The 27,505-nt window shown below is 41.9% G+C and overlaps 2 protein-coding genes across 2 annotated transcripts in view; one reads left to right on the top strand and one right to left on the bottom strand.

Annotated features, from left to right (window-relative positions):
- The window catches only part of TMEM163 (transmembrane protein 163), a 113,226-nt gene that overhangs the window by 1,570 nt on the left and 84,151 nt on the right, over positions 1-27,505 (top strand). Inside the window, exon 2 of the mRNA XM_081873490.1 lies at positions 5,969-6,113. Coding sequence (XP_081729616.1) covers positions 5,969-6,113 — 145 coding nt within the window. The remainder of the gene's footprint in view (positions 1-5,968; positions 6,114-27,505) is intronic.
- ACMSD (aminocarboxymuconate semialdehyde decarboxylase) lies at positions 5,578-27,098 on the bottom strand. Its single transcript, XM_081873325.1, has 10 exons — positions 26,974-27,098; positions 23,113-23,157; positions 17,883-17,979; positions 17,341-17,390; positions 15,982-16,218; positions 14,692-14,785; positions 10,815-10,910; positions 10,211-10,383; positions 6,246-6,344; positions 5,578-5,752 (listed from the first exon to the last, which is right to left on the bottom strand). The coding sequence occupies exons 1-10, from the start codon at positions 27,028-27,030 to the stop codon at positions 5,690-5,692; spliced, it is 1,011 nt and encodes a 336-aa protein (XP_081729451.1). The 5' UTR covers positions 27,031-27,098; the 3' UTR covers positions 5,578-5,689.

Genomic DNA, 27,505 nt, shown 5'->3' with positions numbered 1-27,505 from the left:
AGGCGATGACGTGCACCAGACAAAGCGGGAGCACAGGAAGTTCCAACAGAAGTCCAAGGGCCAACCGGAATGTGCCGGCTGCGGAGGCAACCATTCCCGTGCCAAGTGTCGATTCAGAGACGCCATCTGTAGGAAGTGTTCCAGAAGGGGCCACATCGCTAAGGTCTGCCGATCGGCTCCGTCTGACACCCCCCCTTCATCGACTCGCAAGTCCAAGCCTTCCCTCCAGTCTGCCAAGGAAAGTTGTTTCGCTCTCACCAACTGCCGCTGCCCGTCTGGAACCACGATTGGCCAAACCGACTCGCCTACGCGACGCAAGCTGAACGTCACGGTGCTCATTGAAGGAGCTCCATGTGACATGGAGATCGACACCGGGTCTGCCCTGTCCATCGTGTCGTGGAGCACCATCAAAAGACTGGTACCCAGAGTGTCCAAAAGGCAACTCGACTCTCACCGCGTACACCTGAGAGACTACCAGGGAAACGACATTCCCGTGGTAGGCATTGGCCGGTTCCGGATTGCCTTCAAGGATTTTTCGGGCCTGCTCCGGTTGGTGGTGGTCGAAGGTCAGCGGCCAAGCCTCCTAGGGCTAGACTGGTTTGATGCCCTCGGCCTGGAAGTCACCGGCATCAACTGCATCTCTAACGCAGAGACTGAGGGTCTGGTCAAAGACTTTGCCGAGGTTTTTGATGGCACCTTGGGGCAATATACAGGTACGCCCATCTCCTTTAGCCTTGATCCACAAGTCGCCCCCATCAAGCTAAAGCCACGCCGGGTTCCCTTTGCTCTCAAGGCTAAGGTGGACGAACAACTGGACAAACTGATCGCCCAAGGAGTTTTGGAGCCGGTTGACCACGCCAAGTGGGAAACCCCCATCGTCACGCCTGTCAAGCCAGATGGGTCGGTGAGAATCTGCGCTGACTACAAGTGCACGATCAACAAGGCACTTCAGCAGCACGCTTATCCGGTTCCTGTTGTCCAACACCTGCTGCATTCCCTGGGTGAGGGTAAGGTCTTCGCTAAGCTGGACCTTGCCCAAGCCTATCAACAACTGCCAGTCGATGATGCCACTGCTGAAGCCCAGACGATCGTCACCCACCGGGGGGCATTCCGTTGCCGCCGGTTGCAGTTCGGGGTGAGTGTGGCTCCTGGCATCTTCCAAAGCCTTATGGAGCGTCTCCTGCAAGGGCTTCCGGGCGTGGTACCATATTTTGATGACGTCTTGGTGTCTGCAGACTCACACCAGCAGCTGTTCGAGCGCCTCCGTGCCGTGCTGACCAGGTTCCAAGAGGCCGGGCTCAAGGTAAAGAGGGAGAAGTGCCAGATCGCCGTTCCACAGGTAGAGTTCCTGGGCTATCTTATCGATGCCTCCGGCCTTCACCCGACCACATCCAAGATCCGCGCTATCCAGCAGGCCCCCACCCCAAAGAACAAGACAGAGTTGCAGGCATTCCTGGGGCTGCTGAACTTTTATAACATGTTCCTGCCCCACAAAGCCACAGTGGCTGAGCCTCTTCACCGACTCCTTAGTACAAAGACGCCTTGGGCCTGGGGTCATCGGGAGACGGCGGCCTTCAACGCGGTTAAGGCTCTCCTTTCATCAGACAGTGTGCTGGTACAGTACAGTGAATCCAGGCCGCTGGTCCTTGCCTGCGACGCCTCACCTTTTGGCATCGGTGCTGTCCTTAGTCACCGTTTTCCAGATGGAAGAGAAGCACCGCTCGCCTACTTTTCCAGGACACTATCTCTGACGGAACGGAATTACAGCCAGCTCGACAAGGAGGCATTGGCACTTGTGGCTGGAGTGAAGAGGTTCCATGAATACCTCTATGGCAGGACTTTTGACCTCATCACTGACCACAAGCCACTCCTGGGCCTCCTCGCCGGTGATCGTCCAACTCCACCGGTCCTCTCGCCACGCATGCTGCGATGGACTGTTTTCCTGGCTGCCTACCACTACCGGCTCATCCATCGCCCGGGGAAATCGATGGGCCATGCCGACGCCCTCAGCCGTTGCCCTCTTCCAGCATTTGTGGAAGACCCGGCTCCAGCTTCATCGCTCCTTCTGATTGAGGATCTTCCGGCAGCGCCTGTATCAGCTGCCACTGTGGCCTCCGCGTCTGCCCAGGATCGCACCATCAGCCGGGTGCTCAACTGGGTGTGGAGGGGGTGGCCACAAGGGCCTTTTGCATCGGAGTTCCAGCCCTTCGCAACCAGACAACATGAACTCTCAGCTCATCGCGGCTGTCTGCTGTGGGGAGACCGCGTCGTGATTCCCCAGGGACTCCGTCAGCGCGTCCTGGAGGCTCTGCACGTTGGCCACCCGGGAATTGTCAAAATGAAGGCGTTGGCTCGGTGTTACGTCTGGTGGCCTAATATGGACGATGCCATCACTGCCTGGGTGTCCGCCTGTCAAGCGTGCCAAGAGTCGAGGCCTGCACCACCGGCAGCTAAGGGACACACCTGGGAGACGCCAAAGACACCCTGGTCGAGGGTGCACATTGATCTGGCTGGCCCCTTTCACGGCCGGACCTTTATGGTAGTGGTGGACGCCTATTCCAAATGGCTGGAGGTCGCCCTGATGCCCTCCACCACTACCGAAGCTGTCATCCGGGTGCTGCGAGGCCTGTTTGCAACGCATGGGTGTCCTGATGTCCTTGTCTCTGACAACGGACCACAGTTCACGTCAGGCACGTTTGAGCGGTATCTTTTGGGACTGGGCATCCGCCATGCCCTAACGGCACCCTTTCATCCATCCAGCAACGGGCAAGCGGAAAGAATGGTGCGCTCGACAAAAGAGGCACTGGCGCGCCTGGACCGGGGAGACTGGCATGAGCGGGTCGCCGAATACTTGTTCGTGCAACACATCACCCCTCATGCGGCCACAGGGAGGAGTCCTGCTGAACTGCTTATGGGCCGCCGCCTCAGGTCACCACTCGACCGGCTACACCCGGACTTTGCCGTGGCTGAACCCCCAGGCTGTGCCAACGCGCCACGGTCATTTGTCCCAGGAAACCAGGTCTTTGCCCGGAACTATGTGGGGGACATTCCTTGGGTGCCAGCCACAGTAGTGGGAGTCACTGGACCTCGCTCGTACCAGGTGGCACTCGAAGACGGACGCTTGTGGCGACGGCACATAGACCAGCTTAGGCGCAGGGTTGGGGACTTGGACACTACCGAGGTGCCCCCAACTGCGCTTGCGGCTCCAGAAGAGACACGTACAGATGGCGAGGCCCCACCTACACCTCCCTCGCAAACTGCCAGCGTGGAGCCGAACCAAGCCGCTTCAGAGGGTCTGCCAGACTTACCACAGACTCAGACCACTCCACTTGCGGAGGCTCCACCCACAGCAGCGGATCCAGGGAATTTGGTTCCAACGCCACCTAGGGTCGCACCACAGCCTCAGCAAGAACTGTGTGGCCCTCCGGACTTGGCTACCAGTCCCCGGCGGTCTGGCAGAGTTCCCAAGCGCCCAACTTATTTAAAGGACTATGTTGTTGGACATGTATCACTGTTGGTCTAAGTATGGGAAATGTAACCAACATGCTTTTGTGCCTAATTGAACCATTACGTGTAGTGCTGTATATAAGGAAACCATTACGATTGGGGCTGTAAGTAATGGTGCTGAAGCAGGGCACCGTTCCTTCCTTCCTTGAGATATCCTCCTTCTGCCCACCCAGTTGCTAAGTAGCAGTTTGAGTAGGTAACTGTCAACTGGGCCTCAATGAAAGGAAAGCAGGAGCTTGGAGGAAGGGTTTTATTCGTGAGGATAAGAGAGGGAAAGTGAAAACAACAGCTCTGCAAGAGATGTGCTTGTTAACCTAGTCTTTTCTATCCTGAGAGAAGCAGACAAGAGGTGTCCAAAACATGTCTAGCAGCAATGTAGTCTCTGAAAGTTCTGGAGGAAGGAAAGGGCCCCTGGGGCCCAAAACCAATGTTACAACAAATCATCACCCTCATGAAATCACACATTATGCTGGCAGATTTCCTTATCACTCATGCCTGTCCCCCTTTCCTTCATCCAGAACCTTCAATCAGAGACTACATTGCTGCTAGCTAGGCTTGTGTTTGGGACATAATGCCTCTGGTTCAATTCTCTTTCCCTCACACCATCCCCCTGTTGTTGTTGTTGTTGTTTAGTCGTGTCCGACTCTTCATGACCCCATGGACCAGAGCATGCCAGGCACTCCTGTCTTCCACTGCCTCCTGCAGTTTGGTCAGACTCATGTTTGTGGCTTCGAGAACACTGTCCAACCATCTCGTCCTCTGTCATCCCCTTCTCCTTGTGCCCTCAATCTTTCCCAACATCAGGGTCTTTTCCAGGGAGTCTTCTCTTCTCATGAGGTGGCCAAAGTATTGGAGCCTCAGCTTCATGATCTGTCCTTCCAGTGACCACTCAGGGCTGATTTCCTTAAGAATGGATGTGTTTGATCTTCTTGCAGTACACCACCCCCCACTGACATTCATTAAATTTCTCTTAGGCTCTCTGACAGAGTAGGAATCTGATGTACCACGGACGCTCATCAAACCAACAAAAAAAAATTTAGTAAAAGATATCATCTGCCCTGTTTTGCATTTCTCAGAACTAAAGGGAAAGTAGCCATCCTCCTACTCTGCAAAAGAATGTCAAAGGGAGCCTCCAGCACAAAATTGCTGAATGTGAACTTATCAAAGCAAATTAGATTTTTTGTGTTTTAGCCATGACTCAAGATAGTGGCCTCCTGTCGCACCAAAGGTGTTAATTAACTTAGCAATGCCAGGATGATTGTATTCTCAGGATGATTGTGTTGTCAGGATGATTGTATTATTTGCTGCTGTGAATGGTTGCTTTATATTAGGCTTTACATAGAATTGTCCTGATTGTTCTTTTTACATTTAATTGCATATGATTGCCCCATTCAAAAGGTAGTCACCTTCATGTTAATAGGATCACCTACAGAACAGTATGTAAAATAAGTGCTTAAGAGCAAAGGGGTTCATGGAACAAGTTAGAAGACATTTAATGAATGCACTGCTATGAAACGATAGACCTACATGCAAATATACTGATAGGTTTCAAATAAAGAATTTCCCCCTCTTCCATATGTGAAAAAGAGCCATAGATACTCTATTCTATCTGCTGCATATGAATAGAACAAATGTAGCCTTTCTTCATATAGTTGAAGGTGAATGTTTAATAATTCTTCAAATGTGGTCTTTTCTATACTATACCTTTGCTGAGGAGCTTAGCTGAATGCATTTCTCCACTTCAGCTCCCAAGTGAGGCCAAGTAGGGAGACTTCTGTTACTATAAATACATCCAGCACCTTGTACTTTCATGAGCATTCCTACATGAACTGTGATAAGCACAGCTCAAGAGCCACAATTGTTGTACTGCAGTTCCATGTGAGGAGATGTTTCCTGAAATTCAGATCTGGCCATTGTGAATGCTGCTATAGAAAGTCCCCAAAACATCAAAAACTATAACAATTGATTCTGTAGATAACAAGGGAATCTGCCAGATCTACACACTTGAAAGGCTCAGAATGCATACAGCTTGCATGAAGGTGCATGAAGCTTCCAGATGTAAACCATAAATATTATACATACTTTTATTTGAAATTTTCATGGGGATGCATACACATAAGGATGTAGATACATAATTATACATAAAGACCCAACACTGCGATAAATGTTTATAGTTCTGAGGTTATTCAAACTGCTTTCTGTCAAGATTCAAGAATGCAAGAGCATTGCCAAACTTGAGCTTATCCTGCAACAAAAAGTAAGGAGGCTTTTGAGAGTCTTAACAAATGTTTTGGATACAAATACAGTAATGGCTTGAAAAGAAATTAATATATCTGCACCAGGATTCTTTCCAAACAAATGTCCAGTGGCTTCTTGTATAAAAATGAATTTGAATTATGAAATATAATAAACAGCCAGGGACAGTAGTAGCCAACCATTATTGGTGGTTGTCTCTTCTCAGGAATCTCTCAGCATATGCAGAGGACTCAAGAAAGGGATCAGCTCCTCATTTTTCACTGGGCTTTGCAAACTCCCACAAGCAGTGAAAGGGATTTTGCCCTTCATGTCAGAAGACTCAGAAATCTGTTTCTCCTGCTGGGCACAAGGTAAGCAACTCTTCCCCTCCTGAACCACAAACCCTGCTCTGATTTGGACTACAATTCCCATCAGTCCCAGCCAGTGAAGTTGTGATGGCTGGGACTGATGGAAAGATTTTTTAAAAATGTAATAATTAATACCTTTAGTTCATCATCAAACTCCTCCATGGATTCAATAAGTTTTCCAGGTTCATGTTCTCCCAGTGGAAATGGATAATCTGTTCCCAGCATCACTTTGTCCTGAAAACAGAAATAAGCAGGTGGATAGCATTATTAGCAGCTAATTCAGGGAAGGAAAACCTGTAGTTCTCCAGGTATTGTTAGACTTCAGCTTCCACCACCTGTGACCACTGATCATGCTAGATGGGGCTGACAGGAGTGGGAATCCAACAATGACTTGGGGGCCAAAAGTTATTTGTCCTTGATTTAATAGGTGCACATTTTCCAACTTAAGAGTGTCCTATGGGGAGCATTATTATTTTTTCTATATATAAGTGAGGCACATTTTGATTATTATATCCTAAAACTCTTTGTTTTTTCTGTGTGTGCAAATTGCTGGCCAGTAAAAGAGAGTACATAGTGGGTAAAAGACGCCAGGAAGTTGAGAATTGTACAAGATTGTACTATTTACCTCAGAAGGTAAGTGTTTTTGTTGTAGGAGAAACAGTGCAATGAGGTGCACTCCCGAGTAAGTGGATATAGTATATGTGATTGCTTTAACATATGCTGTTACTGAATGGATGATTAATGAGGAAGAAAGCAAGATTTGGTATTTAAAGAAGGCAACCCCTTTCCTTCCTTCTCCATAGAAAGGCTGTTCTTCCTGTGCAAATTGCTTCCATTGTTATGGGTAGAGAAAGCTAGAGGTTCTGTGATCATTTTGGATCATTCATAAATTATGTCCTGTGTTAAAGAAGAGGGAGGGAAAAGTAAAGTTATGACAAAAGAGGAAGGTGTATGGAGTGATCCATCATGCCATAGCCATTTGTTTCCTTCTTACTAAGAAATGAATACAAATTGACACTTAAAAAAACAAGCCCTGCTTCTTTTAGATATCACATTTACTCAGTGTTCAGTTGTCTCTGTGGTGCTCCAAGTACTGCCACTGAGCCTAACCTGCCTCACAGGGTTAATAAATAAATAAAATGATATTTCCTCATTTATGCCATTTTGAGTTCCTTGGAGAAAGGAAGACAGACATATGTTATAAACACATCTTAGAAAGAAACAATCAAACAACACAGTCACTGATATCAGAACAAATGCCCAAAGCATTGATTCTGGAGGAAATTCTGGAGGCTGTGTACAAAAATATTTTCCCCTCTGCCAAGTGTCTCCAGCAGGTGTCACCGTGGGGTTTCTGAAAGAAACACTTCAATCTTAACAGTTATGTCAAAGCACAGGCCCACTGCAATCTGCCTTGTGTCTTTTGGAAGCTATTGTAAAGCATGAAAGAAGAGATGTATGCCATAGATGACAAAGGAAATATTGGACGCAAAGGTTCTGGAAATCTGTGTTTGGCCAAGATCTTTTACATGTGTCTACTATATACAGCCATGTGACTCCTCAACCATGTACAGTATAAAGTAAAAAAGTCTGTTATGTAAAGTATATGTAAAGTACATGCCCTTAGGGGCTTTAGATGCTCTTTCTCGTATGATTCTAAGCTTGTAACTGTGTTTTATGGTAACATATATAATAATATATACCTTAATGCTCAGATAACAAATCCACCAGCTGAGTCTGCTGATGTTCTAGAAATAGACATCAGAGCAAACAGGGTGCTGGAAAATACTGTTACTTTCAAAAGTCATTGCCTTACATGGTTGCTAAAAGAGTTCATTGAAGGTCAGTAGAGAAACAAATTACACTCTGTTGGGTCAAAGGAAGAGAATGTGTAACTTAGGTCTCCACAGTCTGTTGCACAGCCACTTTTCTCATAGTCTAATATCATATCCAGCATGGGGCCAAAATGCATGCTGGTAATCAGTGCCTTTTTGGGGGTTGAGGGTTACAAATGAGGTGCCAGTCCACATACCTGAATAAATGTGACATGGGTGTCTACACAAACTGGCTGGAGGGAATTCATTTCCCCTTAGCTGTGCACTATTTTTGATGTAAAACATTACCTTCACCTGGCCCTGCTTTATACATAATGGTGCTGCCCTGCCATATCTTACCAGGCCCTCTCCTTGAGCTGATAGGTCAATGTGGCCTTCCTGGACACCACCCTACGGTTGCATAGGTACCTATTTATCTACTTGCACTGGCATGCTTTCGAACTGCTGGGTTGGCAGAAGGGTTGCAGATACAGGCATGGGTGGAAGAGATGGCGGGGCCAAAGGAAATGGGTAGTGATATATGAGTTTTGTGCCTCCCCTGAGACAGGAGCAAGGGAGGAAGGACAGAATGTACCAGAAGCTGAGGGAGAAATGGTGCTGGCTGGAAGGGAGGGAGCTATCAGAATCCCCTCTGTTCCCTTCCCTGCTGTCTCCTAGGACCAGGAGGGACTTGAGGAGACAGGCACAGTGACAACTCCTGTGTTGAAGGAGTCACAGGTTGTTTGCCCTTGTGCTGTTGGAGGAGGGCACTTAAGTTTGGGGTTGAGGGCTGGCCACCCACAACTCCATCAGTCCAGTCTGGAGCATAAGCTCAGGGAGGGGCTCCAGCTGCTTAGCCACCAGAAGTGTGTGTATGCATATTTGGTGCACCAGTGGAGCTACTAGAAGTTCATGCTTTGTCAGTAAAGAATTAAACTCCCGGCCATTTGTCCTCTTTGGGCTGGGTATGCTCAGGACAGCTGATGATTTCTTTCTTTGCAATGGCCTGCATAAGTTTTGATTGTGTGCTCAGATACTGAATGTTGAAGGTATCTAATTTTATTCCAGCTAGCTGTATAAATTCATCAGTGAGAGATAGAAGTAAATGTGGAAAATTTTACAAGACAGTCCACGGTGTTTGGAGATTTTCTGAAAGTTGCATTGATTCCACTGGGGAAAAGTCTCACAAAGCTGCTGAATATTAAAATAACCTTCAAAATTAAAACAATTCAGATACAATTTGTTGGAGTGTGATTAGTGGTGCCTCAGCATCTCCTACCTGACTGTATAAAAGTCAGACAGTGTCAAATCTCCAAAGAGCCTAGCGCTTAAGCAATAATTAGCCACAGTTAAAGAGCTAGCTTAATCCATGTTGTATCAGCTTTTGTTAATATCATTGTTGATGTGTATTATTTTTAGCATTGTTTGCTGGTAAAATACTCAGCAAGTAAAAAAGGAGGAACTGGATCAATCAAATGCATTTATTAAGTATCAACAACTAGGTTTTTATTGGTGAATAAGGACAGAACAGGTCAAAAGGCCAGGATCTAGATCAAGTGGACTGCTGGCATGTTCAAGTATCACTTCTCATCTTTGTGATCTCTGAATTAGGGAAGAGAATAGGAAGGGCAACCTTGAAAAGCACCAGCAAAATGCCACCATTTTCTCTCTAGCATGTCCTAATGCTGAATCTTCCTTCTAATCCACCTTCCAACCTGGAAAGTGGCAGAGTTAAAAGACTGGGGCATGTTAGAGAGAGGGTGACTGTACTTCCTTCATTATTTGTGTGTCTCAATTTGACCCTTCTCAGATATTTATAACTGTCCCTGGAGGAAGATGGGCAATACGTAATCATTTCAAGTATACCAAGAAGATGAGTTTTTGTTCTCTTCCTGGGTAACCCCTGTCTCACCAGTCTTTTTGCTGCTTATTCTTCTCCTATTGCCTGGGCAAAGGAAGAGTCAATCTAAGGGTGTGCCAAAGGGTAGAGGCATGCCCTGGCTTCTGTCTCTTCCTTTCCATTTACCACCCAGGAGAAAGGAAGGCAAGAGAGAAGGGATGTTTAGCACCTAGGAAAGGTGGCCCCATCCCTTTGCTTCCATATCATGGCAAGTTTTTTTCTTCTCATCTGATGTATGATGGAGAAAGAGAGGCTTTAATCCTTTGCTCCCCCCCCCCCCGGTCATTTGCATTAGGAAGGAAATTTCCATTTGCACCAATAGGAGTGCGAAAGAGTCAGGAGAGAGAGCTTACTTGCAGTCTTTGGCTAAATACCATCTCACTCACCTTTCCTATTACATCTGTTAGCATCTTCAGTGCACATTCATCATGAACAAGTGAATCTGTGTAGAATGAACCAAGGTATTTCTTTGGATCAATGTTATTATCTACTGCACACAAGTCAGGTCGCACGTTGAATCCATGGGAAATGCGCCCCACTGTATAAGGGAAAGAGCCACCTAAAAAGAAAGATGTGTTGTAAATTACTTTGCCTGAATGAATATATCTAGGAGTACCATTAAACACTGTAAAATAATATAGACATTGCTGATATATTCAAGTTAGGGATTGAATCTGGGACTTTCTGCATATGGAATGCACGTGCAGTGATCCCTGCCTCCCCATCCACATTCCTAACAGCTATTTCCTGATATTGACCTTGAAAGGTCTAATCTGGCTTTATACCTGGAGTGCTGCCCTTGCCTCTACCATGCCTTAGCCAACCCCAGTTGAATGAACCTAAGTGTGTAATGCCCAAAAGCTTAAATGGGCTGACTTTGAGTAGAGCTAGTGTTGAATTACCACCCCATGACTAGTGTGTGTTGGGGCAAAGAGTTGTATACTGATGATTTCTGTGTGTCCTCCAGCCTTCCTGCTCTCAGATACTTACCTCCATGGGCAAAGCAAACTCTTAGCTTGGGAAACAATTCAAATACCCCTCCCATAATCATGGAGCAAATAGCGATGGTTGTTTCCGAGGGCATTCCTAATAGCAAGAAAGAGTTATTAATTATTTCTACAGTACTATGCATAATAGTTTTGTAAAAAAAAAAAATTATTACAATTATTGTGAAATCCACTGTGTATAATTGAATAACTGATACTCCAACTTGACTTTACCAGGTCCCTGATTCATATTTTACCAGTAACACCTAAGAAAAGATGACATATGCTCACACAAAGAGTTTCCTTGCTCCCTTTCCATTTTATTAGCAGCTACTTGCCAGGAAAATGAGTGTGATGGTGTCATGTCACATAGATGTTCCTGAGAGATGTGAATCAGAAACACAGATTAGGGGCCACAAGACACCCCTACATTGTTATTGTTGTTTCTTTTAATTTATATACAGCTTACATGCCTTATCAAGTGATTGATAAGTATTACATCCATTATAAAATTGTCACACATACTGTAGTTAAATACACAATAAAAAGCCTGCTAAAAGCACAATTAAAAAAGTTAAAAGAGCAATTAAAACAATTAGAGCAGAAAGTTACAGTTCAGAGGAATACTTGTCTAAGTATGTTAGTCACACTCAAAGTAGATCTATTAAAATTGATGGGCGTGACTAATTTAAGTTCAAAGCAGGAATTCAACACCATGCTCTTCTTATTGTTCAATCAGCATTTGGCTTGCCAGATGGAGTGATCCCCCTCTCCTCTCCTCATCTGCTGTTCTAAGGGTTCTCCAACACACACCCTGAGCCAATTTCAGGGGACATTGGGGAGGAAAAGGGAGGAACCCAATTGTGCAAGTGGAAGTCCTTACAAAGGGCTTATGCTGATGGGCCTCATTAGTTGAATCCCACCCAGTGAGTCTACTCTGACTAAAACTTAGTTGGAAACAACACGACAGCTGTAATTTGACAGGGTCCCCTATCACATTGATAATGAACCCACATTGCATGGAGTCTCTCTGCACCAGAGCAAGTCACTTCCAAGAATGTGCAGTGTGACAGATGTGGAACCTTCTCGTATGAAAGTCTACTCCAGTCTTTCCTTTCTGTTCTTCAGATATTGGATTCCCAACTCCCATGAGCCCCACTCAGGATAGAGATAGAGATGATGGGAGTTGTAGTTAAAAATATCTGGAGGGCACTAGGTTGGGGAAGGCTTGCCTGCTCCATATGGGTGTGAGCTGTTCTAATTCATTGTGGTGACCATGTAGAGTTGCTACTATACAGAAGAATGGTGCTTTGTTGCCCCTTGAGATAATTAGATAATACATTGTTGTATGAATGCATATGATGAGTTTACACAGCATATGTATGTATTTTTCTGTTTTTATACTGTAAACCACTCTGTGATCCTCAGGTGAAGGGTGGTATATAAATTCAATTTTTAAAAAAATCTATATTTGTGGTGGGGAACAGAAATCTGCATGCTTCATTGACTTCCTCCCCTCCCCTTGCCTATTCATCTCTCTCAACTTCGGTTGATGTTGTAATACTGTGCAATGCTGATATTTCACTGCTAGGTACTTAAAATAAAAACAAATTAATAGGTTCAGCTATGGTGCACTGCTCAGTGCCAGTTATAAGCAAGCAAGTTAAAAGGTAGCAACATTTTCCTGATAAGGTTTTGTTACAAGTACAGCACTTAGCCTGTTTACATACACATTGCCATATCCTCAAGTGTAACACTACAGATCTTTTTTCATTTATAAAAAGTGGAAAGAAGTCCCAACTGGCTTGAGAGAAGTTTTATCAGCACCTTTAGGGAACCTTCGTACCTGGGGTTATAGTCCTCTGCTTCCATCTTCAGTGGTTACAACCAAGGATCTTTCCTCGCCTGAATCTTCCCTAATGTGCCATATATGTGTCTCTCTCTTCCAATTAATGGGAATAAGGTTGCCCATAAGGAAGAGTGAATGGACAATATGCTTTTTAAAAATTTCTCAAGCAATCGAGCAGGCAGGCCAGGCCACAGGTGGCTCAGCAACTGCTCTCTCAACTCTCACTAATTCCCCTTTCCACCTCCCTTCATTTTCTGCCTGTGATATTCTTTTTCCAGCAAATCACTGGCCCTGGAAGTTGGAATCAAGCCCTGTATTGACTACCTTCACTCACAGGAAGTACAGATTATCATATCAGTGACTGGCTGGTTGCAAATAATCCCCATGGAAGGAAGAAAGAGAGATGACAATTCAGTTTAAAAATAGCTGATCTTCTCATCGCTACTTTTATTCTTGAAAAGAAATTTCATTTTCATTTGAGGGAGAATGAACAATGTAGTATAAACAAAGAGCTATGGCAGAGAAGGCAGATATGCTTCTGCTTCTGTAAAGACATTCAGAACATTAGGAGTATCCTAAGATGTGGCAGGAGGCATTTGGTCCCATGTGGGCTTAAATAGAAAAAAATGTTGAAGACCCATGTGGAGTAAAAGGGGGGGAGGAGTTTGAGATCACAGTGCTATTGAGATTGAATCTTGAGATCTGACAAAGCTAACAATTTTCTATCATGTGTTAATTACAAGCAGCTTATTCCTATCTGCAATGTCTTTTGTGACTTCTGATGGGAAAAACGGAAAGCAAAAGTGATTTATGCACCTTCATTTCATGCTTCCAAGTAGCATCCAAGGTGGTAACATACTTATTCAAGGATAATGCACAATCTATGCTTCAGTTATCTCATAATGGTGGGTGTGGGGGTGTAAATTGCCACAATTTGCCACCACCCAGAGGCATGTGGCAGCAAGGCATTACATATGTGGAAATTTATATATCCCCCTTTCAGTACTTCTCAGGGTGATAGTTAAAGCCATTTTAAGAGGACTGCTGTATTAGGGAACTTAGAACAATCAACGGCATCCTGATTAAAAGCCCCTTGATGCAAACTTCATGGATGTGAATGAATTTAAGGAACTGTAAGAAAAGTTGTGCAAATCTTCCCTGTACATTTTCAGTTGTGTCTCCTGCATTATTTCATTTATATCATTAAAGAAATTGGAGTTCTTGTTGGAAGTACACTGAAAAGGATAGACCAAGAGCTCTGGCCAAAAGTTTCAATACAAGGAATAATTCCTACTCGAGAGTTGAAAAGAAAAACGTGTATATTCTGCTAAGAATAACAGTTTTAAATTAATAGTAAATTTAAACACAACGTTTAAGTGCAGAAATAATGTAGTTTCAAATATGCAGTGATATAGTGCACAGAGAAACACAAGAAAATTTGGATTCATTTATCTAAGACGCATGTTGAAAAAGAAACACAAAAGAATTGAATGATACAGACTTCAAATAGATTTATATTCCTTAAAAAACCGAGCTGAAGAAGGCATTTCCTCCGAAACAGGGCCCTGTCCTGGTCACCACTACTGAGTCGTATATCTAATTCATACTCCGGATACTTCTTTTTGGCCCTATTTGATTCTTTATTCTGACTTTATATAATATGGACTCTTTTTGACTGCCATTGAGACTTGTATAAAACAATTGTTGTATATTGGTATTTTATGTACCTTTATACTATATCACTGCATATTTGAAACTACATTATTTCTGCACTTAAACGTTGTGTTTAAATTTACTATTATTTCATTTATAGCCCACTTTTCCGCATCTCCATTTTATCCCTATAAAAAACCCCTGTGAGATAGGTTGGGCTGGGAGATGACGAATAGCCAAATGTCACGCAGGGAGTTTCAGGTTGAGTGAGAATTTGAACTTGGGTCTGACACCCTGACTACTATGCTAAATTGGCTCATTGCTGTTACTTACAAACAAAATGAATGAATGTCTTTTAAGAATTGTAAGTGCTACTGACCTACAAGCCAGGGAAGCCAGTATTTAGACATCCTTCCATCTGTCTGCATGTCCCAGGGATGCACAAAGAGGCAGCAGTTTAATTGTTCAGCAGCCTTAAAATTAGAGGCAGTAGGGAAGAGTTTATTAAAAAGTCGACCAAAAATATGACATTTCAAGTAATACAATTGCCAATGTTTAAATGTAAGAGTCTGGTATTTTTATAACACAAGAGTAAAACATCTAAGAGCAATAATCATAGAATCTTATAATTGTAGAAATGGAAGGGATCCTATGGTCATCAAGTCAAACCCTCTGCAATGCAGGAATCTCAACTAAAGAATTCAGTCTCAGCTGCTCACATGAAATTCTTCACTCATGCTTCTGGGGACTGAGGACAGAAAGCACAGTCATGTTTCAGACCAACCTGAAACATGGGTTAATGTGAAGATATGAAATGGTGCTGGGGTGGGGTAGAAAGAGATATACTGTTTCCTGAGCTCCTTGGAGGAAGGTTGTGATAAAAATATAACAAATAATTGCTAGTCTTAGGAGGATCTATAAGTCAGTTAATGGGCTTCTCCAATGGGCTGGAATCTCCATCAGCCAGTGCCAGAGCCCACTTGCAGCATTTAGATGTACATACATCTAAATATATATCCCCTTCTCCTTTTCTTATTAATTTCCATCTTGTCTTCATTTATATTGTGACCCTTTAGGTAGGTACAGGCCCTTTTTAAAATTCTGTGTGAAGCACTTCAGTTATTTTAAGTGCAAAATGATTCATTGTTATTATTAGTAGCATTAAGAATTTTATATGGGAGTAACCCTTGTTCATGATTCAGAATCATGGCATGGACTTCCATACCTGTCTCCTGATTAAGTTGGTATGTCAGGGTACACAGCATTTACATGTACAGAAACTACCAAGTTCACAGCATCTACATACACAGGTCCACCAGCATCTGCACTGGGTCCCTGTTGTCTACCAGGTTCAATTCACAGCACTGTGCTGGTTATCATTTTTAGAACTCCAATCACTCTAAGCTTCAACATACGTGAGACACTGCTACTATCTTCATTTAAGATCCCATTCCTACATGCTTCCCTTCTTTCTTGGTGAAAGATAAGATGATATCTGTCATTTACTGCTCATCTAGGCTTCCACATCTTATTTAGGGAAGTTTTAAATGTTTGATGTTTTATTCTGTTTTTAATCTGGGTGAAACCCAGCCAGATGGATGGGGTATTAATAATAATAATAATAATAATAATAATAATAATAATAATTAACAAGGGAATGTCTACTCACAGCATAGACTGGAAAGAGTTCTGGGGCATTCAGGTTCCAGTTGTTGATATGAGATCCTATCTGCACACCAGGAAATCCAAGCTCTTTCACACAACGATGCAATTCCTTCACAGCCAAGTCTGGAGCTTGCATGGGGAGGGTGCCAAGGCCAATAAACCTCTTTGGGAACTTCTTCACAGTAGTGGCTAAGTCATTATTTAAAAATTGGCACAGGTCTAGAGTATCCTGTGGTTTGGCCTGGTAAGAATCATGAAAGGAAGAAGGAATTAACATGTGGTTTTCAAATCGGGAGAGAAACAAAAGTTGGTTGTGTAAATAACCTTTAGGTGGAGTCTCAAACAGTGCATATGCAGAACTCTAGAATTAAGTCCCTTTGCTTCATAGAACAACTAAATAGGATAGCTTAGCTAGGAACCTATGGTCTCTTAGCAGGACAATTAAGAAGAAAAAAGGAGCACAAACACTAGAGATGGTCTACTTTTCCTTTGCTGAGGCACCAATCCATGAAAACAACCTAATGCACCATACACACAAAGTACAACCTGGAAAACACACAGATACTACAAAATTCTTTGCAACTGCTACTGTTGTGTAACACACAGCAATCATCCAGAAAATGAGATGCTTCCCTACATACAGGAATTCAACTCCTTATACACACAGACACTGCTAATTAGTTAAAGTACTGCTGGGGCAGCAAGATATATATTTGATGGTCCCCACCCCTTTTCAGTGCAGGAGGTCATAGGCTGAAACTCTGGATATGATTTTCCACTAGATGTAGCGCCAAATACAAAAGCTCTTTAGCCACCACCATAATAGGAGCAGATGCCTGCGTTGTTAGCGTTGCTCTTTGATGCCTCTGAAAGCACTTTTGCACAAGTAGAACAAAAATGGAACCTGAATGGCAAATGCTAAATTCCATTCTATCACATAGAAGCTTCAGCCCTCACTGGACACATTGCCCATCTGGCTATTAAGAATTTATTCACAATCATGTAGGTTGGGAGACGCCAATTTTAAAATGAAAGTTAAGCTTTAGTATTAGAGTAAAGCAACTAATTTTGTTGTAACGAGCAATATTCAGATATGTTATTAATAATTAAGTTCCATCCATTATCAATATATCTGAGAAATAAGACAAATATATCCAGCTTTATACACAATTATTTATAATCCATCAGACCTCATCTGTACAATGACATCTGTTGACATTCTTTAGTCTCCTGAGCCTTCTGCCATTGCAAAGTATCTGATTGATCAGAAGGATTTCTGCCTTCCTTTTTGCATGTGGAGTTCACGGTTGCTTGATTTTTGCAATACAAAAATGCTGTAGTTCTTTTCCTTGACTTGACTTACCCAGTAACTAAACATGACAGGAACTGTAGAAAGGGCCTGGACAGTGACTCCTATAGAACAAAATTATTAAAAGTTATTTTATAAATGCCATTAAATATTTTTTTAAAAAATAAGCAAACTATTCCAGAGTAGTTTGTTTATGAACAATGAGACTTCTCTAGGACTACTAGGGAGGGAAACAATTTTGGGATTGTTTTCTTCACTACATAGTAATCAGCTACTTTAGAAATAAACTTGAACCTCTTTTCCTGGAGGGAGGCAATTAATGAATATTTTTGAAAAATAACCCACTACAAGTGAATGGCTCTTCAAGAGGAACACTTGAACTGTTGTTACTTTGGCTTCCAGGTTTGAATGTAGATGGAAATTTATCGGTGCATTTCTGTAGTAATATATTTTGCAGTCTGCTTTAGCTCTTCTTACTCAGCAAAAATGCAATATATATTCTGAAAATCAATTGTTGATGCTTTGCAAAAGCATCTTTTAAAAGCTACTGTTGCCATACTGGACGTCTGCATAGTACACATCCATACTAATAGTACCTGATTGGTTCATCTGTTTAATCCGAACCTCTGGATCCCAACAGTTCTCTTGGATAACTCTGAAAAGTTTCCCATCTTTCATCATTTTGGCTTCCCTCTGTAAAAAATGGGGAACAGTTATTAAGGTAAATGTTATTATATTTCCTTTTAAAGGAATATTTCCATGTATTTCCTGTCTGTTATTTATTAATCTAGTACCCAACGGCTTTTGCTGGCCTGATCTTTTTAACATAACAGCAGTTTACTGTGACACATAGGTAATGGGGCCATAGGGCAGGAATCCATGCTGTATTTAATTTCCATGATTGTGATGGATCATGAGGGTGAGCTAAATCCAGGGTAGCCAATTTGACACCCTACAGATGTTGCTGGACTACAACTCCCATCACTTGAAGTTGAGGCTGATAGAAGTTTTTTATTTATTAATTTTATATCCTGCTGTCCTTCCCAAAGGAGCCTAGACTCTTCATTTATTTAAAAAAACACACACTATTAAAACACATTTTAAAATGGTTTATAATGTAAAAAATCTTTAAAAAAAGATATAGCAAAGCCATGTGTCTGTAAATTGTAGTTCATAACATATGGACGATACTACTTCGGCTATTCTTGGACTAAATATATTTATTTATTTTTAAAAACTTCATAGCTCTTAACAAAAACATCTAAGAGGTTTACATAAAAAATATAAAATACTCCATTAAAAATAAAGATAAAATCAAATGTTATAAGCAAGTTGACACAATCTTTTTATCAAAATGTAAATAAAAGCAGCAGTTTCAAACCAAATATCTATATTATAATTACACATTATGTATTACACATTACAAATTCATGTCCGGTTAGGCTTCCTTAAACAAAGAAGTTTTAGCGGGCGTTGAAAGCAATACAGTACAGCAATTCTGCCTGCCTAAAACTTCCACAACTTTGTGTTTTGACCCAGTGGGTTTCTTGCAAGTTCTTAATCAAGCCATGAGACCAAGGACATTTTAAACCTTGAATATGTTACTAGCCTCATACATCATTCATAACAACTGATAAATATTTTAAAACCTCAATTCTACCCCCACCCCCCAAATTTCATTGTGACTGTATTTTGGCAGGCTCCTGGAATGACTTGGCAGCTGTGTCACAATTCAAGAAAATTGCTCCAAATATCACAAGCTATAATTACAGTGCCGCCATCTGATTCCTCTGGCAAATATAGTTGAAGAATTTATTTTCCAAAGTGCCAGGAGGGAAGAACTTAAGCATATATTCCTACAGAGTATGGAGATATGAGTCCTCTGTTGACTTTTACATAACAAGCACCAAACGGTTTAGAGAAGATGGAAATGACCTGGTGGAATCAAGCATCTTGTTGTATAAAAATAGATGATGGGGATTCATTTTGTTATGATCAGAGGGAATATTTTTTTGGTATGCACAGTAAGTTGTGTGGTTCTTTGGCTGGCAGATTGTTATATGGAATCATTGCAGTACTGAAGCAATACTAAAAAGACTATAATTTCTCTAGGGGTTCTCCTTTAAACCCTCATAAATAAATGCCGACTGTAGCAAGAGAAATAATAGCCTTTCCAATGGCCTGAAGGGTTATACTATGAGATGGAATCTCCAATGAGCAATGTCCTAATTAAAAACAGTGGCTCCCCCACTCCATCTGCATTAGTGATGTGCAGACTATAGCAAGCCCAATGCAGAACGAAAACAAATCTGCTTAGCTCAATTAGATGGACGGAGGTAGCTCTTTCCTCATTAAAAGGTGTGGGCTTAAATCACATAGTCATTCTATCATCAGCATGAACACACATGACCCAGATATATTTAATACAAGCATTTATTTGCTGGATCTGTAGTTAAAATTAATTTGGAGCTGATTCTCAGAGGCTTTGCAGTTAATTATTCGACACACATGGATCCAGAGAAAATTAGTTTTCCATTGCAAGCTACGACTGCCACACTGAGCTCTTCATAAAGTTAATCTAAGGCTTCCTTTCTTGATGCTAAATCTTTGTTTTATAACATAAACAGTGGGTTATATTACACTGTTTCCCAACATTTATTGATATTGACTTCCATAAATTCTAGCAAAAAACAAGAAAATACCATTTTGGTCAGATGATGATGATGATGATGATGAAACTGAACCCCAATATATACCTGTTGTTGTTGTTGTTGTTGTTTTGCATAAAATATTTTGAGGAAATAATATATGATATAGTAAAGCTGAAGCAAAGTGTGTTTTTCTTTTTTCATTTTAATGTTGTGTGATCGGAGATGTTATTTGCTACCTAAGGGAAAACAAGCTTCCCTTGATGTGGTAAGCCTGAGCTCTCACCACATAACAGTGCATTCCAATGAAATAATTACTGAATGAAAAATGATGTGGTCAAGGCACCCTATGGTGGCTTTACCAAGCCAAAAATAATAATAAAGCTCAAATTACCTTTAACCAAAAAAAGTAACTCTGTAATATATCAAAGTGAAAACCTAAAATATAAACCTCCCCAAGGATTGAGAGTCTTGGAAGCCCTCTTCTAAGCTGCCTCACCTTCCGAAGTGACAGGAACCAGCTGCCTGAGAAATAAGGCAAGTTGGTGCCTTCTCTTCCATGTACAGAAGTCAAGCAGACCGGTGGCTGATCACTTCAGCACTGGTGAGCGGACAGCATCCTCCACTGTACCAAAGCAGTATGCTTGTTTAGGGTGCACAAAACCAGTTGTGAGAGCTCTTTGCCCTCATATCCCTGAAGTGAAGACTCATGATGAGACATGTGTTTGGGGTAAAATAATGACTGTAAACATATCTGCAGCAAAGTGTCCACCACCATAAACACTAGCAGGCATAGAAATTGCACAAGAATGGGGGGGCGGGACAGACAACAACAACTCCACATGCCTTTATCTTACAGGGTTGGAGGATGAGTTGCTGTCAAAGCCATCTGAGGGTGGTGCTTCCCCTATAAAGGCAGCCACTACCCTCACCTCATTGGCTGCTGCAGTGGTGTGATTCCTTGCACCACTACCTTCATGCAAGGAGTGAGCCCCAGAGCCTTTCTCTGACTATGGGGTGGGTGGGGCAAATGTAGCCTCCATGTAAAATTGTGGTAGAGCAGCCATCTTCTAACACTGTACCTTCACTCTCCAGTATCTACCTCATGAATGCTGAATATTATGATTAAGAGACAATGTATTTTTAATTAGCAGTACGTTCTTCATCCAGTACATTCTTTTAACACTTGATTGTTATGGAGATCACTAAGTTGCTGTCACTGCATATTAGGTATAAATGATTTAAAAAAAATTAAAGTTGCTGTTTCAGGTGTTTAACCTTACAAAATTATTATGAGACAACTGTATCTGATTTCCAGAGAGGCATAAATCTAGGCCAGCTTTTAGGTCATGTACAATAATTTTTCATTCTACTGAGGTGATGGCAAATTTGAGATGTGATCCTTGAGCTTGTTAAAAGTTGCTTTTCAGAGGGAATGAGCTTTAGGCAGTGGTTGTTATGGAGACGTGAAGAAAATGATTCAGACAAAGATTCAGAGGGCAAAAGTGAAGAAAGCAAAATTCTTAAGAGGTTTTCAGAGTTTGGGATATTGTATTTGTTCAGATCTATACAATGGTTCTTATTTTTTCCGCAGTTACTTTTGGGGCAAACTGAAAAGGGCATAATTTCACTTTTTCTCTATATAATAACTCCAAATAACCATGGGTTATTTAAAAACCATGTGAGTTTTTAACTGCTCCTTAGTCCTTTGCTTTTTAGCTAAGAGCTGTGGGATTTCCCCTCTCTGTACATATTATTTAATCAGAATTTTCTCTCTGCAGGCTTCAGTTTACAGGCAGTGTAGGAATGGCCTTGAAGTAATTACTTACTCCTGGGAAGCAGAAATAAGCTAATGAGCTTGCTTGAGGCCAGATTCATTTCATTTAAAATGGGTTGGACTGAGTTCAGGACCTGGACCTCCATTAAATATTTTGTGAATGGAACAAATCAGGTATAGGAAAGGGTTTGCATGTACAGAAAGGTGTCATTGCTCATGCTCATGTCATGACTTCCATTAAAATAAGGCACAGTAACATGTTATGAATGAGAGAGTTAGTTGGTCAAAGTGCCTTCCCTCCAGATATACGTATATTTTCTGTCTTTCAGGCACATTAAGTAGACAAACATATTCTTGCAATTTTCACCATTCAGTTTGCTAAGTGCCACATGGCTCGTGTCCATAACACCACCTGGTTTTGTAAATGTGTACGGTATTTGTACATATTTCTCAATATAAACAGTTTGAAAGATAACATGTGTTCGTGAACTGGTGGTCACTGACCATGACCGAGGCACTGATGTCATAGTAGATGGCTTGACAAAGATGTTGACCCAGTGTGCAACCGCTGTGAAAAAGGCAAATTCCATGCTTGGAAACCACCGATATCGTTATCCCATTATACAAATCAATGTTGTAATCACATTTGGAAGACTGTGCCCCGTTCTGACTGCCTTACCTCAAAAAGAATATTATAGAGTTGGAAGATTCAGGACAGATAAAATAACCTCTTCATAGTTAAACTATGGAACTTGCTTCCACGGGAGGCAGTGATGGCCACCAATTTGGATGACCTTAAAAGAGGATTAGACAAATTCATGGAGGATTAGGCTATTAATGGCTACTTACTGAAAAGTGCTTTTGTGTTCAGGTCCTACTTGAAGGTTTCCCACAGGCATCTGGGTGGCCACTGTGGGGTGCAGGGCTAGATGGGGCATTGCCTGATTCAGCAGGCTCTTCTTATGTTCTTATGTGTGTGAGAGTGAGCTTTCAAATTTATATTTAAAAAAGGACAGCCAAAAGAAGGTACACCTCCATACAGGACCTAATTAATTCATAGGATTCATTGTCACAATATGTGGTGATAGATATTTGTTTAGATTTAAAGGGTGGGTAGTCAGTATAATGGAGGATCAGTCTATTAGTTAAGTTCTGAATCAGTATCATTTTTCAATACCTCAACTGGAAAGGGCATCAGCAGTAGAGGGCTGTTGCCTTCATGTGTTGCTTGTGGGCTTCCCGGAAGCATATGGCTGGCCACTGTGAAAAATCTGAAGCTGAATTTGATGAATCTTTGGACTAATTCAGTAGGGTTATTCATATAGATTTTCCCATAATTTTAATATATATTCCTAGATAACTTTTTATTCATGGGTCACATATGTCAGAAACACAGCTTACCTCACAGTGTTCCTCCAGCTGAATCCATCCACCATAGCCATATCTCTAGGAGGAGAAGTATACATATGGTTAAATCCATAGCCATGGAAACAGGAGTTAAGGCTATCATGTGAAGAGCTATTCTGACTAGAGCCAAATTGTGACCATAGGGATGTAGGGCTATTTTGGGAGTTTTCAAAAATTTCTCTTAGCTATGGAGCCCAGTTTCAAATATATAGCTACTTATGAAATGTTAAGTCAATAATAGAGTGATTGCACATTTAAAACTGTTGTGTTCAGGCTCTGTTTATGTAGTCCAGGAGGCAGCCAGCCCCTATTAGAAATAGAGTGCTGAACTAGCTGAACATTAGACTAGACCTGATGGACTGGATCTCTTAGGACTAGTCTTCCAATGCTTAAGGTAGCTTCCAGCAGAATAAATAATTAACAATAAAACATGCTGAAAGCAATAATCTATGGGTTCTACCCATAGCAATTTAATTGCACTTGGGTCCCATTGCAATTGTGACTTGGGCTGCAATCCGAACCCCATTTACTTGGGACTAAAGTCCACTTCTATTGGATTCAGTAGTACTTCCTTTTGATGACACATGGTTAGGACTGTGTTCTAATGTAACCTACTGCAATTAATTTGTTAAGGTTTTAGCACAATGAGTGCAGTAATGACCAGCACAGGAGCTGCAATGCTTTGCTCCAATGCTGGGGTCAAAAGCACCAACAACCACTGACCCTGTTTTATTGGTATAGAAGGTGACACAAGAGGACAGAGGGCCTTTTCATTTCTGGATAAAAGCAGCCCATGATGGCATAAAAGACAGGAAATCTGCACTTTTCCTCCCAGGACCTCAAGGTGGCATACATAGTTCTCCCCATCCTCATTTTATCTTCACAACAATCCTGTGAAGTAGGTTGGACAGTGACTAGCCCAAGGTCATACAGAGTGCTTCATGGCTGGGTGGAGATTTGAACCCTGGTCTCTCAATACTAGTAGCCCAACATTCTAACCGCTATACCACCCTGGATTTCTTTCTTATTGGGGCAGTTCCATTTTTAAAGCACACAGAATGTTAGCTGTCCTGTAGTTGAATGGTCCAGGACAATACTGTCCAGCTGCTTGTCCTATGATGTCCATAGTGGTTCCACATCTGCAGTGGAGATGGGATGGGACTGGGCTACCACCAGGATGAATTTTGTTATGATTTAAGAAAATATCTACCGGTACTTCCCATTCCACCAAAATGGACTTTTACAGCACAATGCAGGATACTCAGAATTGTGTTCCACTGAATTCAGTGGGGCTTATTCCCAAGTATGTGTGCATTTAATGCTAAGCCTTTATTATGAAACCAGGAGTAAAATCTTGGGTTTGTGATAAAAAAATTTTTTTAAAAAAAATCTGCTGAGCTGTAATTAGTTAATCATTAGTGTAGGCATATATTGATTCTCCCTTTCAGCCTCTATGCTTCAGAAGCAGGGGTGAAGGTCACCTTCTTTTATTAATATTTAAAGAGCAGAGAAAAGCTTCAAATACACAAGTGAAATGTCCATTGATTCTCCCAGAGAGGTTTAAAACTCTTCTAATATCCGGGGGTTGGGGATTGCAGATGAAAGAAAGGCAGCTTTCTTTTATTTCAAAGATTCTTGGGTTTGAAATATCTCATTATGAGAGACTGAAAAGGTACTCTGAAATAGCCAATAACTAGTTCACATAGAGGCAACTTTAATGCATCTGCATGAATAACCTGGCACAAAACCTGCAATTTTTGTTTTCCATTGATGTCAAACTGTATTTTGCATGGAGTATCCCCGCAACACCCTTCTGCAGAATCAAGTTCTTTTTGTAAGTGATGTGCTATGCACTGATTACCACCAGTTTAAGATAAGGTTGGTATGTTAGTAAAAAGAGTTATCTAACTCTTAGTTCATAGTGTGCCCAATCAAAGTATTGTTTTAATGTGAACGTCTGAGTTTTGCTGAAAATAACTAAAGACCAGATATGGACCCCAGAAACAGTCAAATGATAGTTTGAAATAAATAGTTTGACTGATAGATTGGAAGAGGAACAGGGAGAGTACATCTCTATTATTCTTCCTTGATTGCTCAGCTGCTTTTAATGCCATTGACCATAGTATCCTTCTGAGCCAACTTAGTGGGCTGGGCATTTTATAGGGGACCACAGCTATATACATCTAAGACATTCAGAAGTATGTCTTGTTGAGTTCAGTGAGGTTTACTCCCTCCCAGGTAAGTGTCATTTCCTGCAGGATTGTGTATGCTACTGGCTTGTTTAATAACCCAGTGCAAGTAGCACAAATTCTCAAACTTTTGTTTTTTCTAATGCTGAGTAATATCCAGTCTAAGTCATACTGTGATTAGACCAATTGACATTAATGGACTTAGCTATTTAACTTCTGACCGCCGAAAAATTGATGCTTTTGAATTATGGTGTTGGAGGAGACTCTTGAGAGTCCCATGGACTGCAAGAAGATCAAACCTCTCCATTCTTAAGGAAATCAGCCCTGAGTGCTCACTGGAAGGACAGATCGTGAAGCTGAGGCTCCAATACTTTGGCCATCTCATGAGAAGACTCCCTGGAAAAGACCCTGATGTTGGGAAAGATGGAGGGCACAAGGAAAAGGGGACGACAGAGGACGAGATGGCTGGACAGTGTTCTCAAAGTTACCAGCATGAGTTTGACCAAACTGCGGGAGGCAGTGGAAGACAGGAGTGCCTGGCGTGCTCTGGTCCACGGGGTCACGAAGAGTCGGACACGACTAAACCACTAAACAACAACAACATTTAACTTCACTGATATCAATGGGTTTACTCCAAGTAGGACTAATACTAGATATTACCCAATATAAAGATATTTGATTTATTCTGATAAATTAAATAGCTCTATGCATTTAAATACATTGGCTGCAATGCTAGATATATTTGCTAGGGAGTAAGTCCCACTGAATGATAGTACTTCTGAATAAAAATGCTTAGGATTGCACCATATACCAATAACTCAATGATGCCTTCAGTGGATGAAGAAAGATGCTGATAAAGGGTATGTTCACATTACACCTTACTCTGCATCCAGAGCACTCCCACTGCTAGTTTTTCAAGCTGCATACACATAACTTTGGCCAAAGTACCAATCGTGTAGTTTATTGAGAAACTCTTCTTTGATGCACCCCCCCCTCAAACCAGCTTCAATCTGACTAGAAAACATAAGCTGCATTCAGTTCATACTTAAGCAGGGTGTGTGTTTGTGATACAGCCATTCATGTAGGTGCAGATGGCAACTTAGTTAATTAGAATTCTGGGTTGTTGTTTTTCCAGGGTTGGGGAAACCAAAAAGGCCATGCGTGTGAAGACATCCCCACCCCCTCTCCAAAAGTGCAACACTGCAAATGTGGATTGAAACAAGGGGGGGGGGGAGAAGACAACCTCACTGAAGACTAGCCAAACCCACTGTGTTTTGATTCACAGCAATGCAGCTGAAAACTTTATAATTTTATTAAAAGGTGAAAAAGAAAAGGGACATTTTCCTGTCAGTATTTTTTTTAAACAACAACACACAGAGAACCCTGCCTGCTTTACCAAGCAACTATCAGAACATATTTGTTTAATGGATTCAAATTAATGGAATAGTCAAAATGCCCTCTGGCAAACGCTAGGGGGCCAGAAGCATTTGGAACTTAAGATCAGTCATCTTCTTCTTTAAGAGTTCAGCCTAAAAAAATATACCCAGAAGGGAGTTCTCAAAGCCCAGAAGTATGAGAGATAAAGCTCAGCTGAAAACATTCACAGCAATCAGAAGCAATACTTGTACCTAGAGCTTTTGTACCAAATATCCAGTCTAGCTATTACCTGTTTTAGATCAGGCCACTCCTTAGGCAGAATGTGACTATGAATGTCAATTTTCATTTCTGTAGGTTCACCTGAAGATTAGTTTCAACAAAGGCTTGCACCCGATAAACTTAATTGTGCTTTTGTACTGCCTGCCCTTGGAGTAGTAGTTTTTCATTAACTTAAATTGGTGTTCCAGTCCTCCCACTAACCTATCAGGCTACAGTAACCAATCAGATAGCTCAGGAGAGCTGAGCTGGTCAAAACTATGCAACATGAATAGAGTGTAGAAGCTGGATAGCGTTCAGAAAGAGTTGTGCAACAGTGAAATGACTCCTCCAGGTGCCTTTTATATTGTGCATTCATGCTGAGTTGTGCCTGTGGGGATATTAAGATTGTTATACGTGATCCAGTTTTCATACTGTTTGTGCCTGCAAAAAGTCTGGGGTGGACATACTGCCTTGTTTCCAATCAGTGCATGTCCTATAACTTCATTCTTTAATCCTGTAACTTTTTAATACCACAAATATATGAGTGGGGGGTTGGGGGTTGG

The sequence above is a fragment of the Podarcis erhardii genome (assembly GCF_964252035.2).
Source record: "Podarcis erhardii genome assembly, chromosome: 1".
Lineage (NCBI taxonomy): Eukaryota > Metazoa > Chordata > Lepidosauria > Squamata > Lacertidae > Podarcis > Podarcis erhardii.
This window is presented reverse-complemented; position numbering and strand designations above follow the sequence as displayed.